This window comes from Tyto alba, unplaced genomic scaffold, assembly GCF_018691265.1.
Source record: "Tyto alba isolate M040663 unplaced genomic scaffold, T.alba_DEE_v4.0 Super-Scaffold_44, whole genome shotgun sequence".
Lineage (NCBI taxonomy): Eukaryota > Metazoa > Chordata > Aves > Strigiformes > Tytonidae > Tyto > Tyto alba.
In genome coordinates, this window is record NW_024881320.1 from 6,791,967 (window position 1) to 6,807,612 (window position 15,646).

At 37.7% G+C, this 15,646-nt stretch overlaps 1 protein-coding gene across 3 annotated transcripts in view; it reads left to right on the top strand.

The window, feature by feature from the left end:
- The window catches only part of ADGRD1 (adhesion G protein-coupled receptor D1), a 159,908-nt gene that overhangs the window by 125,110 nt on the left and 19,152 nt on the right, over window positions 1-15,646 (top strand). For all 3 annotated transcript variants that reach the window (XR_006166755.1, XM_033008431.2, XM_033008432.2), the window contains one exon: window positions 2,881-2,972. Coding sequence is in view for 2 of the 3 variants with exons in the window: in XM_033008431.2 (XP_032864322.1) it covers window positions 2,881-2,972 (92 nt within the window). In the remaining variant the exon portion in view is untranslated. The remainder of the gene's footprint in view (window positions 1-2,880; window positions 2,973-15,646) is intronic.

The window sequence follows — 15,646 nt, forward strand, 5'->3', positions numbered from 1 at the left end:
CTGCAAGTGTCAGGTAATCTGGCCTTGCAAAAAGGAAGAAATAGGAGCTATATACAGTTCCCATATCTAAATGTTCTCCTAGTTTGAACATTCTGATATAGGTTAAATAGTAATAAGTGTTTCATCAACTAAACATCTTCCTATTCAAATCACTGGCAAAATATTTATTTCAGATGCCAAAAAAAATCACCGGAGGAACAATTCAGTGGCTGTGTTTTGATTTCCCATTATAAGGGCAGTGGAAATATCTCCATGTTTTACTTACTGAAACATTAACAAAGGAAGACTTTTGTAGCTAATCTGTTTATTTAGGCTGGATGAGATTACTCTAATTTCTCAAAATAACCAAGCAAGACTTTTCAAGTGGTTCAGGAAATTTAAATATAGAACTTTGGGACTTGAGTGTAATGGTTCATTGATAATTTTAGAAGTACCTTGGTTTTTATCAACAGTGAGATCACAATGTTTCCTCTTCATCTTTTAAACATATTACTGATGCACCCTGCAAAGGATATAGTCACACTGACTGCACAAGAGGAGAAGCTCAAGGCCTTTTTAAATTTCCACTTTAGACCATTGAAGATGCCTAGGAAATTAATTTTCAATTTAATTTATTTTGTATAAAGAATTATAATAATAAATATATAAAACCATATTAATTTATTATTTATATTATATATTTATATTATTATATAAATAGTTACAATAATTATAAGAATAATTATAATTATTCTTTATATAAATAATTTTCTTTCTTTTATATAAAGAATTTATATAAAGAAATTAAAATTCATCTAGAAATGCTGAACAGTTTATACTTTAGAATACCAACTCATTTGTCTACTTTGAGACTTTCTTACTTGTGCTGTTTTCATGACCAGATCTTTGGGTTCATGTCCAGTTTGAGTGAGAGTTTGTAAGATTCTGAATATTCATTTGTTGGTGCTTATCATTCATAACATTCATTGACTTTTTTAAGATGTAAGATATTCAAAATTTGAAGAATGAGGTTTAATCTTTTTTTTTTTTTTTCTCATTGGATTTTTTGGGGGAGTATTTTAATATACATTATTTAGACATAATCTATATATTTTTAAAAATATTATACAGAAAAAAAACCTCTGGGAGTGTCTAAAAATAATTAGGAATGGAAGAAAACATTAGGGTTAAGAGCTTGTGAGGTTGGCAGGAGTGTGCTGCTGTTTGCTGTCACCAGAAAAAGGGAACATGGAGCAACTGTGCCAGGATGAACTTGAACTGTCAGTGAGACATCCACAGGGAAGTGGGAGACTGATATTTTGGATACAAGACTGAAAAAGGCTGCTGAAAGATAACGTGTCAGGAAAGAAGCTAAGGGTAGAGAAAGGCATATTCTGTGTAATTCCTATGAAAAACTGAAGTAATGACGATGATCGTGGACATGCAGCAGAATATTGGAGAGTTTGTAGGAGAAGAAGAGAGAAAGACAAGAGAAAGTGTAACTTGTTCATGTTCATCATTTGCTGCTTCTGTCAGCGTACATATTTAGCATATAAATGGGTTTCTCAAAAATGGCTGTTACCACCTCAAAGAATTTATAAAAAATATTTACAAAATATGATTTGGTGGGAATAGGGAAAATGTTCCCAAGACCACTGAATTTGACCTCTTACTCTTCTCTGTAAAGCTGACTGAACAACAAGCAGTCTTGTAATCGAAAAGCTGTCAGGTTCCTCAGGGTATTCTTTGGACAGGCTAAAAAGCCATGGCAGAAATGAACTATGAAACAGCTATGCTCCTACTTTACATCAGGTGATGATCTGCCCTTACAAATCTAAAATTAAGAAAATAATCAGAAGATTTGAAAAATATCAAGGAAATCATTATCTTCAAACTTAGACATTTTTTAATTCACCCTCTCTTCCTCAGCATTAGATTATTTATGTCAAACTAAAGTATGGATTATTGAGTTTTAACTGAGCAACAGCACTATTTTGAAGTCTTCTTCTTTTTCTTATGTAGTTCAGGATAGTTTTGTTCTACCCTTGTTCTTAGCTTATGCTAAATATTAGCTTTGTAACTGATGTGTAACTTTGGACAAGAAGGTAGAAATGCATCTTTGACCTTCACATTCTCTCCTCTTTTCTTTATACACAAGGTCTTTGCACAGCAAGACAGTCTTTTCCGCATTTTCTTCAAGTGATAAAGATTTTCTTCTTTCTTCACCTGTGACTCCAGAGCAAACTCTCTTTTGTTAGACATTTTCTGTGTTGTTTTTTTCAAGATTTCCTACTTTTCTGGTGGGACTTCTTTTCATTTTATTGATGGTTTTGCTGGGCCTGACATCAAAAAAGGCAGGGGTTTTGAGGAGCAGAGTTCAGGCTTACCATGTTTTCCTCATTGCTGTTTTTAAAAAAAATCTTGTGCTGAAATTGCAAGAAGACTTTGGTAGGAAACAGGAATTGTAACCTTGAGGAAAAGGTGCTTTCTGAAGTCTGTGCACAAGTGAGGACAAAAACAAAGAGCATGCAGACACTTAACCCTGTTTACAGAAGTTCTTGTCTAATTTGTCAGCTGGTAGCAGATTATTAGGGTATTTACTTGTACGGTAGGGATCCTGAGCACTTCTTTAGCTGTGAAGCCTTATCCTAAACACACAAGAGCTGCTCATGAAGGAAAGAAAGGAGGAAAGGAAGAACGAGCTACCCACTATGGGGAAAGGGAAATCCATTGAGAAGGATCAATCCATACAAGTCCAAAACTGAAAATCTCTTTTGCCAAATAAATACAACATGGAAAGTTCCTATTTACTGTTTTATTTGTACAATACACTCCTAGGGCAGTTTGCACCTCTGACACCTTCAATACTTTTCTGAACACGTCTCGTTGCTTCTCCTTCAGGTCAATATTGGTATTCTCATTGCTGTCACCAGAGTTATCTCAAGAATCAGTGCAGACAACTATAAGGTCCACGGTGATGCCAATGCCCTCAAGTAAGTTTTTCTCATTCAAATTATATTATAACAGGTTAATAATCTCACACGAACAATGTTATATCATAGAGACACGTATCATGGACTTCTCCCAGAATGCTGATATCATTCCTCTTTAGTAAAAGCAAATAATGTTAAAGGTAGCATATCATTCTCTCAAATGCAGCCAGTTAACCTATATTTTATGAAACCTATGATTCAGAATGAGCTAAAGAGTTCTCCTGCTTATTACAGTCTCCAGTATTTGCTGGTTCATGATTTTCCCTTTTATTAATGGAGACTTCCCTCTTCCTGTTATATTCAAAGATAAATCTCACAGAGCATCATTAATCTGTACTGGGGTATTGCAAATATTCTGCTCCTTCAGAGGATAAACCTTGTTTCTAGCCTCAGTTCAGCATAATATTTAGGCAATGCTTATCTTTAAGACTCTCTTGATACTGCAGAGCACACAGACTTATGCTGGATATAAATGTGTGCTTAAATTCAAGTGGTTCTTTATATCAAGGTGCTTTGAGCCTCTTGGGATGGTGGCCTCTCTGAGAGTGTATCATCTTTGAAATACTGCACTAACAAGGCTAGAGGGGAAATGTAAGGTAGACACATTGCTACATCTGAATACACAAGGGCAAATTCTGATTTCTAATATCTATAGGATTACATATGGATAGCTAAGAAGATAATTTAATACACCAAGTTTAAAGTAAGATACTGAATATTCCATTTTGTATCTCCAAAAGATGCTTTAGTGCAAATATAAAAAGGATATTCAAGGAATACGTATCTTAGGTAGAAGAAAAATGTGTTGACGGTTTGTGTTTGATGTTTCTGAGTCACAGGCTATTGTATGGTAAGGATTTGGTGCCACTTCTCTGAAATGGTATCATAAAGAATAATTTTTATGCTTGGATTACTTATGTAATATTAAAAATGCCATTAAGTTTTAAATATTGGTGACAGTTACCTAATTGAAGTTAGTTTAGTTATTGTATATTTATCCAACAGGAAAAGAAAAACAGTAAATAAGTCTACACAAAAATCTATAAGTTAATTACACAGTAGTGAAATGAAAAGACTGGGAATTAAAAGGACTGTTTCAGGTTTGGCTGAGTCCCCGTGACCTTCAGAAATAAAATCAAATATAGAACCTTAGGAAGCAAATAACTAAATTGTCAATGCCAATTTATATACACTATTAGAATTATGAAGACAAAGGTACGACCTCTATAAGTAGAAGAGGAGCTACACAGATTGCTCTATGTACTTAGATATTTCCTTACTTGTATTACAAAGAATTGATTCAACACGCACTGTACCCTGCACACTAATATATATTAATTTTTAAAAAGAAAACTATGTGTGTGTACATAAGTAAAATGATATATGAGTGGTTGGTCTAACAATAAGATGAAATACATTTAATCAGGAGTATATGTTCTTAGTTCAAATTTTATCAGCTGTAGATTTAGAATGGTGGAGATCTGTACTGAAAAGATGATGTCTCCAGATACCCAGACTAAGAGATCCTCCTAGTGCCAAGTAATTTTTAAAATACAGGTTTAGGACTTGACCTAACAAAAGTGATGCTGGTAGAGAAAAATGATAATCAATGGGAAGATATATCTGGAAGCATTAAATCGTTAAATTATTGTTTAAGCAGAAATATGCTCTGATAGAACAGCTTTCCTCATAAAATTAAGTTAATTCAATAAAATATAATTGAAGGTAAACAGAACATACAGAATAGCTCTTTTTCTGGAGCTATCATTACAGAAATGGGTCCTCAGAAGAAATTTGAAATGAGAAGGTCATAAACAGCTGTCCAAATCGGATCTTAGAGAGTATTTATACCCTGATTCAGCATAGTGGTGAGGCATGATGGAGTTTCATGTACAGAGGATGTCATGGAGAAAGTAACTGGTCTGTTGGAAAAAAAAGAGAAATATAGGGCCTTTCTAACACTGGATTTAATTTTTTTGTTATCACTATTCCTTATACAGGTGAGACGTTTATATGTCTGGTGTGAAATCATACTGTCCATGGTACTGTTCTCCAAAAAAAGAAGAGAACAAAACTAAAGAGGGTTCTATTCTGACAGCTGTACGGGAAATGTTTTTTGTCGTGAAAAAAACCCCATGCCTCCAACCACTAAAAGGATCCCAGATGTTGATTAGAGTTTGTTAATCTGTGAGAGTGGATAAGCACCACAAAACAAATCAGTGACAGAGAGCACAGAGAAATCAGAAAAACACAATAAGTTCTGTCATTTCTGTCAAGCTGCTGTCAGCAAGGTAGTTTAAGAATCAACAAGTTCAGCTGGCTTAAGGAGGAATCACTGAAGACTGCAAAATGCTTTGTGTAAGATCAGCCTTAAATAAAGGGCTTGTCAGGCATCTATCTGAGTAGTGCAGTTCATTTGATATCAGCTATGGGGGAAACTGCAATATGTTAGAAAGAATTTATCAAGAATTGCTTAGAAACACAGCTGAATTAAAATGACACAATGTGATTGTCATGAGACAAGAAAGCACTTTGTCACCATGTTGCAGTGAAGTGGTACATAAGGCAGAAGGTTTTTTTAAGTCTGTGTTCCTGGTTTCAGAAAGCCAAAGACACAAAATGAGAACTGCAGTGCAAGGAGCTGTGGAGGGGAAACCTGCTCAATCCAATAAACTTGAGAGGGGAAAAACAGGGATTTCAGTGCTGTCTTTTCAAGCTGGAATGAAATTTAAGTGGAAAGCACAATAAGAAACAGTAAGTTGCTGTCTGCAACAATTTGGATGATACCACTTAAACGGCAGGGTTTCAAAGTTTACAAGGGGTAATGAACTGAAAGGCATAGCAAAACTGTCTGGAGAAGGACAAAAGTGCCTGTAGCAGAAGTGAGGGAGCTGCCAACAGCAGTTTACCAATCCTTGGCAACTCAGGCCAATATTTATATCTGCTTTTAAGAACCTGACTAAGAGGCCTCACACTTGCAGTGGTTGTTGAGTACAAATCCAAACAGCCGTTAAGGTCTGAAAATCCTAGCAGACAGGTTTTACAGAACAGGCTTACCATCAGGCTCACCTCTTGCCCAGCTTTGCTGCCAAAGGAAAAGTTTGATCACGCTGGCAAGGACTGACTTCCATTTCTGCTGGCAGCCTGGATGGGAGAGCACCTGGTCTGGATTCATCTCCCATAACTTTAGGGCTCAGTAAAGCGATACCACCTCCACCTGGACTCCTGATCAGTGGAGAAATGGGTGCTTGTACCATACGGTTGATCTTGTCTGTTAAGTGTTCATCTCACCTTGAAAGTTCTCCCCAGGGACTGTGAGGGTAGGCTGGACTGCCCAGCTCATACTCAGACACCGTCTTTGTGCACGTCTCAAGCCAGGGGTGATACCTCACAGCACCTAGGCCATCAGTCCATAACTGAGCAGAGCTTACCTTAGGAAATTGTCAGAACAAAGATGCAGCTATGAGCCAGAATGATATCAGTTAGAAAGGATATTTATTGTTAGAGAAGTGTAGTACCGGAGCGTATTTAGCTTCCCTAAAGATTAAGTTACTTGGCAACGCAAGTGGATATTACCAACAAGGCTTGTTTCTCTTGGCAACAGACAGCAATAAACTGATGTAATTATTTAGAGGAATTCTTCCTGATTTTCCACATGGCAACAGGTCCTCTCAAATGCTGACTCAAATGTGAGTACAGAATATGTATCAGGGTGAGCCAGTGCTCTGCTCTGAAGGCAGTGTCCAATGAACTTCATATTTAAAGGCCAAAATAGAATAGGAAGTTGTGAACAAAATTCCTTTTTTATCACAGAAGTAATTAATTATTCATCTTCCCCATTCACATTTTGCCCAGAATAAAGTACAGTTCATTATGGGCTGATTGACCTCTTCATATTCAGATGTTGCTTGTCACAATGGAGATATCAGATTGCATCTTGCTGAACATTTTATTCTAGTTTCAGAGAGACTGGTGTGGACATGTCTTTTTGTCTGTTTGTTTTAAGCAGATAATAATAGCACCCCCAAATTAAAATATAGGATAAACTGAAGCAGCAGAATAAAAAGATAAATTCATAAGATACATAAACTGCAAAATACTCAATAATTTAAGGCAAAATTAATATAATTAATTAACCAGTATGTGATCAGAGATGCTAATTAGTGCATAATAGACTCCTGTGATAGTCTGAACAGTATTTGGTCATCGTAGGAATTTGTGTGTGTGTGTGTGTGAAAATGGTGACTTTTATTAGTGTCTGAAAGTTTAATTCTGCAAGAGCAGTTTACTGGTAAGAGCTGAGTAAAGAATTACTATCAGGTCCTATTTATTACTTGAATTTACTTAAGAACATGCTTTTTGTATTGTTTTCTGAATCATATTGAACACATATATAATATGAGCTGGTTTATTTAGTTGTGATTGATTATATGTAAACCTTTTATTAGATGATTAACTATTGACTCTCAGCAAAATAATTTTGTGTAATAATTCATGTGCTGCTTTCTGAGAATGTTTTGCATTCAGGGAACAGATTTTCCTCTGAAACGCCAATTTGAATGTTTTAGTTTATAGAATGCTGAATCAAATACCTTGAAACATTTAAATGCTTACATACAACTTTGATTTGCATTATCCATTCTTGACTGGCTCCTCTTTTAGGGAAATAATTAATCATATATTTGAGTTTAAGCATATGAGTAGTCTTCCTAAACTTAATACAATTAAAGGAGACTAATGGAATTGCTCACGTGCTTGAAAAGGCTCATGATTACATTTCTGAGTTATGGACTATTTGAACTCTTTTTCTTACTTATTTCTGCTGCATGTAAAGTCTTAATTCCACTCAATGAATTCAATAACTCTTATTAGGACCTAAAAAGCTTTTTTCTTGTGCCTCTGCCTGGTCAAAGTCTCATTGCTGTGTTTATGTGGGAAGTTACTTCTCTGTTGCAGTGAGAAAAGATATCCAATTTGACAGAATTTTAGAAATGTACACGTTTTTACCATGGTGTGAACTCTTCCCTTAATAAGTCTATCACTGGTAGTCATTAGATTACATGAGTTATCTGGCTCCTACATTACTAAGGTTAAATTATAATACAATTTTCAAAGACCCTAGTTTTGCACTAAGACTAATATTAATCGTAATAGAGGAAGAAATGCAAAACATGTCTCTGTTGCAGGAATAGTAGTTTTAGTCTAGAAATGGATACCATGCTTAGCCATAACACTGCGCTTTCCCTGTTAGTTCACTTTTGCATTGTATTGTCCAGAAGAGACAGTTTCATTAACTTTTCTTGAATAAATTGCCAAGTCCAACTCTTATTGAATACATTCTCACTGCTTGCTCTGAAATGGTCCAATGAGTTGGAAAAATCTCTATCTTTTTTGTAAAGCGTACACTTCAGAAGCTGGTGAACCAGAAGTGATAGCTATCATAATCATCCAAGAGAAAGCAATTACAACAAAATTGGAAATATTTCTTAGCTTTTTACCCTATTCCTTCTTTCATTTTACTCATTTCCTTTGTCCCTCAAAGCTTGATCTTCACTCTGTAAAATAATAAAACAGACTCTTAGTTCTCTGCTGAGTGAAGGAAAACAATTTTTTTCTGTTTAGTTAAATTAATGATTGAAAATTGGAACAAATGGCAGTAGCTGGAGTGCATGGGAGCAAAACAAGTCTTCAAGGAAATCTCAGCAGGGCAAGCAAGTCATGTAAGCCGTTATGCTAGTTCCGCATTTTTTAGCATAGCATAAACCACTGCAAGACACAGAAAACAGGGCATGTAGTTTTAATGCAAATCCACTCCTTATTTTGTTTATTTGAAAAAAAAAAAAAAACAAAAAACAAAACAAACCTGTACAGAAGGATTTTCCTTTTGACAGAAACAAATGCAAGAGGGTTGTCCTTTAACAGCTCATGATGATGCAGACATCTGTATGGTTTTACCATGTAATTGACCATTCCAAAGCACTTTGCAAAGCCGTCTATTATATCCCTGCAGCACACCAAATGCACTGTGGCAAATTGCTCATCTGTTTAATCAATGATCCATTCCATGCCATGACTCGGCATCAGTATTTTACTTTGTTTATAAACATACCTCCTGCCTTTCAGCCCAGTCACCTTTTGTTTCGGATACTAACCCTCTGAGTTAGTGCTGGTACCTTTGGTGCTTTTAACATCAGGCATTATTCTGCAAGATACTGTATATTTGTTGCATTTTATTATTGTGATTCCATTCCTGTTTTGTGTCATTTGATGTCCAAAGACTTCTCTTTCTAAGGGTTATTTGCAGCTGTTCATTTTCTCAGCACATACTTGTCAATCCCAGCACTTGTTTGAAGCTCTCTTGAGAGCTTTCCTGCCAAAGGAGATACTGTAATCTCCCTCCATAGCTAAATTCCACCAATTTGTGATACCATTTCCTTATTTCCCTATTTTTTCTTTTCCCCCCTTCCAAGAGTGTTAAGGAGCAAGTTACAATCTGCAAACTCTTCTGGAATTCTAAGGGGATTCAAAATCCACAGCACTCGAAAATCCTTTCTGTGTCTTTCTGGGTGGCAGATGCTGCAGTGCAGCCCTTGGAGAAACAGAGCCCCTGCTTTTTGTGCTCTGCTGAAAAAGAAAAGAGCTTTTCCCATTTGCTGAAGGAGAGCCATCAGTTAGAAAGAGCAGTGTGGCAGGCCAAATCTGCTTTCAGCAATTCCTTTTCTTGACAATTTCTAATTGTATGTAAGGAATCATGTTCATTGAACGTGGCTTCAAACAGCATGAGTGATGTACCTCATGGAAACTCTTGGAAGGAGGATAGTTGACTGGCAATAAAGGAAATTAAAATGAAAGTATTAAGCAATGACAATTAGTGAGCTGAAGTGCTACTACCAATGATAATGTCTTCAACCTAATTAAATTTTTGGCTCATTGAATATGACAAATACAAATGCAGTTTGGGTATCTCCTTATTAGACTCAGAGCTTTAGACTAAAAATACATGGGTTTGAATGTTGCCAATGAGAGTATTAATGAGAAAGTGTTAATCTTTTAGGAACCATAATGACAGTAATAGCAGTACTTTTTTACCACAGATGTTAAGAGTCATAGCACTGGAGAAAGGCTCCAGGCCATGTTGTGATTGTTCAGGCACATTTCAGACACATTTTGAGAGGAGTAATAAAAGCTTCGAAGTATGTAAAACATAGCTGCAGAGAGGAGGCTACCCTGCAAAACCAAAGGAAAAGCGACAAATAGTAATAGACTTAAGCTTATGAGAAAAAACAAATATCTATAAGTTTCCAATAGTGGGAGGGGAGCTGCAAAGCACTAGAGTTGATCACCTGGAGAGCTGCTGAGCTCTCTTTGAATGGTTTTCAGAAGTGGTTGCACAAATGTCTGCCAGGGCTAACTCTGGTGCCAAGAGCAACAGCTGATCCTGTCTCATGGCTGAGCTGAACAAGATGACATCATGAGCCCTTCCACAGCCTTTTTTTCTCTTGGTTGATTCCTTCTGAGCCAAAATCGTCCTTTGTGAGAATTGTTTTCTGTCTCATTTCTCTTTGAACAGGATTTACTGCTCCAGGGTGATAAGGGCCTGTTGATTGTGGGCTCCAAAGGAACAAGCAGCTCTGATACTCATATGCCTATTTCTTTCTTGTGTTAGGAAGGGCAGTAAGACACAACATACAGGTACAAAATATACTAGGAAAACTTAATATATAAGAGTATTGATATTACGATATTTTCTGAGTATAAAGATATACTCTTCATTAGAGAAAGGTGTTTTCTGCAGGAGCTTGAGGTTACATACTGCGTTCAGACAGGGCCTTCTTAAGTCAAATCAGGATTTATATGGCATTTAACGAGGACAAAACTCTCTTCTAAGGTTGGATCATTCCTGATGAATCTTTTGTGATATACAAGGTGCCAGCATACACAGGAGCTGGGTCAAAGATGTTGTTAGTAATGTGATAGCATATATTATCATATGAGAACAATGCATGTGTGGTGTCACCCCCACCAGCCTAAGTTGTCTAAAGAATGACATGCCATCTTTACTTTAGACTTACAGTAGAAAGCTTCAGCTTTTGAAATTTTACAGTGAAAAACAGCTTTGAAGTTCACATTCTTTTGTTTTAAATATTTCTTAATTGTTTTTAGGTTTCAATCTTTTAATATCTGTTTTTAAACCATGAAAATACTAGTAGTAGGAGGACAGTGTTATGAGTCATAGCTTTATGCCTGGTACCAGAGTAACAATTAAATGTTGGTCATTCATCATGAAATGGTGCAATTCACTGTGAACAGCAATGACTTCAAGAGTTTGCTTGAAGTGCTGCATTTACATCCTTGGTCCAATTTATAATCTTAGAACTCTGTGTCAGCTTTATGCAGAATAATAAGACAAATATTATAGTTATGACATTGCATAAAGTAAATGCTTATTTAAACATGCACCTTGTGCAGAGCTCTCGGCAACCTTGTAAATCTCTACCCAGTCTGACACAGCTCTCAGCTAACTGTGATTTACATATTTTCCTGACAATGTTCACTCAAAATAAAATTAAATAGATGAAAAATACATGTAATTACAATAAAGAAAATGTCTTATTTTAAAATAAAAAGTCCTTTCAAACTTTGAGATACTATCGTCAGGTAAGTAATAAAATGCCATTAACTATAGATATGTTATATCGAAATTATGCCCAATTCTTTTCAATTGAAAAAGGTGTGAAGCAGAAACATATATTTGAGTGAAAGAAACTGAATAAAAAGCTGTTTTTTTTTGGAGCAATATTAGAAATAATCAAAAAGACAGTTAAGTAAGACAGTAATTGAAAGGAGATAATTGAAAGCATGAGAATATCAGGAATAGTGAGATTTTTTGAAGTGAGGTGCTGTAATCACCCCATGAAGAGCCACGTCCTTTAACTCTACTGTATTTATTATCCCTAGTGAGTCTCATATAGCTTCTCCAGTTGCCTTATTTTAATAAAGATATTAAAAAACTAGGGAATATTCAAATACAGTAACAGAATAAAGAAGCCTTGCGTGTTCTCATGTGAGTAGAGATAATAATGATTCAAATGATTTGTTCAAAAAAGTAAGCAGCAATAAGACAGACATAAATATGTATGGAGCCACATAAAGGAGCTTGTCATGAGCTATTGTCTGAGCCCACTGTACAGAACAAGAGAATCTGCAAATCTTCAGCTCACAAATTAAAAATAAAAAAAAAAAATACCACAGAACCTATTTTTCATTTTCATAATGTATATGGAATCACAGTCGTACCCAATACTGCAGCATCTTACCAAAACAAAGGGCTTGAGACAGTTCCAAAAAGCCAAGAGAGCCTCGGGCAGAAACACTGGCATTGGGGCAGCTCCTCAGCAGCCATCCGCCTCGGCGGCCAGCCCGCGCCCCACGAGAGAGCTTGCCGGCAGCCCGCAAACCACTGGCTCCTGGAGACCTCGTGGATCTTGCAAATGGGTGAGGGAGAAAAGAGGAGGGGACCAGAACCTGGCGCAACAGAGCCTGCATGCTCTAAGGAGGTTAGTAGGGAAGTACGCAGATTTTTCTGTATTTTTCATTTCAAGCAGGTCCTTGGGGGAAGACAAGAATCAAAGCAGTTAGTAAAACATTTTGATTTTGACAAATTAGAAAATATTTTTTGAAACTTTTCTGACTGGGATTTTCTGCATGTAATACAGCATCAGCTATGACATTAGCTTTGATAAACAAGATAAAAACTGCATGTTGCTTGGCTTCTTCAATGCCAGCTTAATAAGAAATCAAGTCCCTCACATTACAGCATTGCATAACTGAGTGCTTTTCTGCAGCTTGTGTTATCCACCAAAGCAGCAGTCACTAGCAGTTAGCAGTCACTACAAGATAGCAAGGCAGTGTGATTGTAGTTGTACTTCAGCAATTCTATTTTTTCCCTTATGTACATTTGAGACAGGCGATCAAGCAAGTATATGGCTATTTATTTGCCACTACTGCAGTTAAAGCTCATATGAACCATTACACAGAAAATTACTTTTCTTTCTCAGTTTATGTTCCTGACCTTGATAGCTTTGCTGTTCGCCGGTACCGTTGCCATGGAAACGGAAGAATGATCTTTCTGTTGATATCATTGCATAATTAAGGGTCACTGGGACTGTTTACATCAAGGGATCATTTTCAGAGTTCAGTTCCTCAGGGGGATGAATGTTATTCCACAGAAATTTTGTGTATGGGCTGATGTGATTGTTACTTTGCCATCCTAAATTAAACTGTGAGCCCCACTGACTTCAAGCTAAGAGCCATAAATATTTGCCAAACCTACAGATTCATGATAAACTCTGTCTGCTTCTTCTGGATGTTCCCAGGCATTCAGAACTAGTAAGCTTTGAAGTTAGTTGCCAATTGTCAGCTGAACACTGGTAACCGGCTGTGTAATTGCTCCTGACCATTTTGAATTGTGTGTAAAACACAATCACTTATACTGGTAAAAGCCTCTGGGGATGAAAATTTGACTTCCTCTCTGGTGTAGCTAGCTCATAAGTTTTTTACCTAATGGCTTCTCTTAAGAAGTTTGACATTTCTACAGAGTCAGTTTAAGAAAGGACAAAGGAGTCTGTCCTCCTCCAGTGGACACCAACAACAGTTTCTTCTTTTCCCTGCAAACTTATATACTCAAAATCCATCCCATTTTTGACAGGCCACATTTTCTAGATTATGAATCATTTTTGTTCCTTGCCTCCCTCCAAAGTCTTTCCAGAGGACCATGCTTTTCTTGAAATCTGATACCCAAACCCCAACATGATGCTCCAGATCAGGCATCACCAGCATAGAGCACTAAGTAGGGGCTACTTCATATTTTTAATGCATGATATTCCTGGTTTGACATCACAGAGTAAGGGGAAAAAAAAAATATAATGGTGTTATATCACTGGCTGTAGTTTTATGTCTTAAAAAAAAAACAGTCTTAAAAACTATATTTCATTATCATTAATTAAATGAAGCTACCTCCATGTTAACATCTAATAGTGTGCTTTGGACAATTTTTGAGATATTTAGGGAAACAAATGGCCCCATCCACATTAGTCTTCTGGTTTGGTAAGCCAAAATAGATGTACACTGCCATACTGTTCCTGTTTCCTTTGCTTTTAATTTTACACGGAGATTTTTGAAAGGTCTATCTGCCTATAGTTTCTGGCTCTCTCAGCAGAGAGCGCTATATCAAACTATATTTTTGATATACCCTTTCTTTTTCCCTGCATGTCCTTTTTGAACAAGCTCTGCCCTTTCATATCAGTATTCCAGGCGTGTGAATTCTTCCCTCAAATCTCGTGTTATGTAAGGAAAAGCGAACACTATGAGGTACTTTTCATAACTTCTGTAATGTGACAATCCCTCTTTATTAGCACTGGGTCTGTCATCTTGGTTTACTGCTGGGAAAACAAAGATTTTCAAGGTGTGATATTGTCGTGGTTTGGGCCTGGTTGGCAGCCAACCACAATGCAGCAGCTCTCTCTCCCTTCCCCCCCCGGCAATGAGAAGGGACAGAGAACCAGGCTTGGGGTTCAAGATAGGACTGGGATGGGGAAAAATTCCCCTTTATGATCACGAGCAAAAGGCAGACTCGTTAGGGGAAGAAAAAAAAGAACATACATTTATTACAGACACTAACAACACATAACAGAGTAGGACAGTGAGAAGCATTGCCACATCTTGAGAACACCTTCCCCCCACCCATCCCTTCTTCCCGGGCTCAGCTCTGCTCCCGATATCTCTACCTCCTCCCCCAGTGGTGCAGGGTCAGGGAATGGGGGGTGCAGTCAGCGCTGCCACTTTATTCATCTTCGGTGAGGGGAGTGTCCGGAACTTGTTCCTCCTGCTCCATCGTGGTCCCCCTCTCACAGGAGACAGTCCTCCACAAACTTTCTCCAACATGAGTTCCTCCCATGGGCCGCAGCGTTCCCCACACTGCTCCGTCATGGGTCACTAACTTCCTCCGACTGGATTCCCTCCCACGGCTGCAGCCCTTCCCGAGCTGCTCCGGCGTGGGACTCCCCCGCATGCTGCAATCCTCCCAGCGCTGAATTACAGCAGCAGGGTTGCCTTTTCCCATGAGACCCCGGCCTTCTTCGGGCACAGAACCTTGATCATCTGAGCAGGAGCAACAGGCCATAAATCAATGTCTGCTCCACCGTAGATCTTCATGGGTGGCAGGGGGGGGCTGCCCTGCCATCTCACCACAGGATACAGGGGGGTCTCTGCTCCGGCACACCTCCCCCCTCCTTTCTTCCTCCGTTCCTCCACTGACCTTGGTGTTCATGCAGCTGCAGCAACTCCTCCTCACAAGTCCGACTGCCCGTCACCACGTCCCTTCTTAAATACGTTATCGCAGAGGTGCAGCTGATTGGCTCAATTTCCCAAACAGAAGTGGAGCTGACGTGGAGCTGGGGGAGCTTCGAGAAGCTTCTCACAGGGGGCCGCCCCGATAGCCCCCTCTCCTGTCACCAAAAAACTCCACCACTCACTCAACCCAGGACAGATATAATAACTATAAAAAAGATTCAGATGGCTGTAAATAGCGCAATAAGACTAATTTTCAGTATATGGTTTCAAGATGACTTGCAGAGATTTAGCCAATTAAAAATAGTAAGTGTTGGGCTAATGTC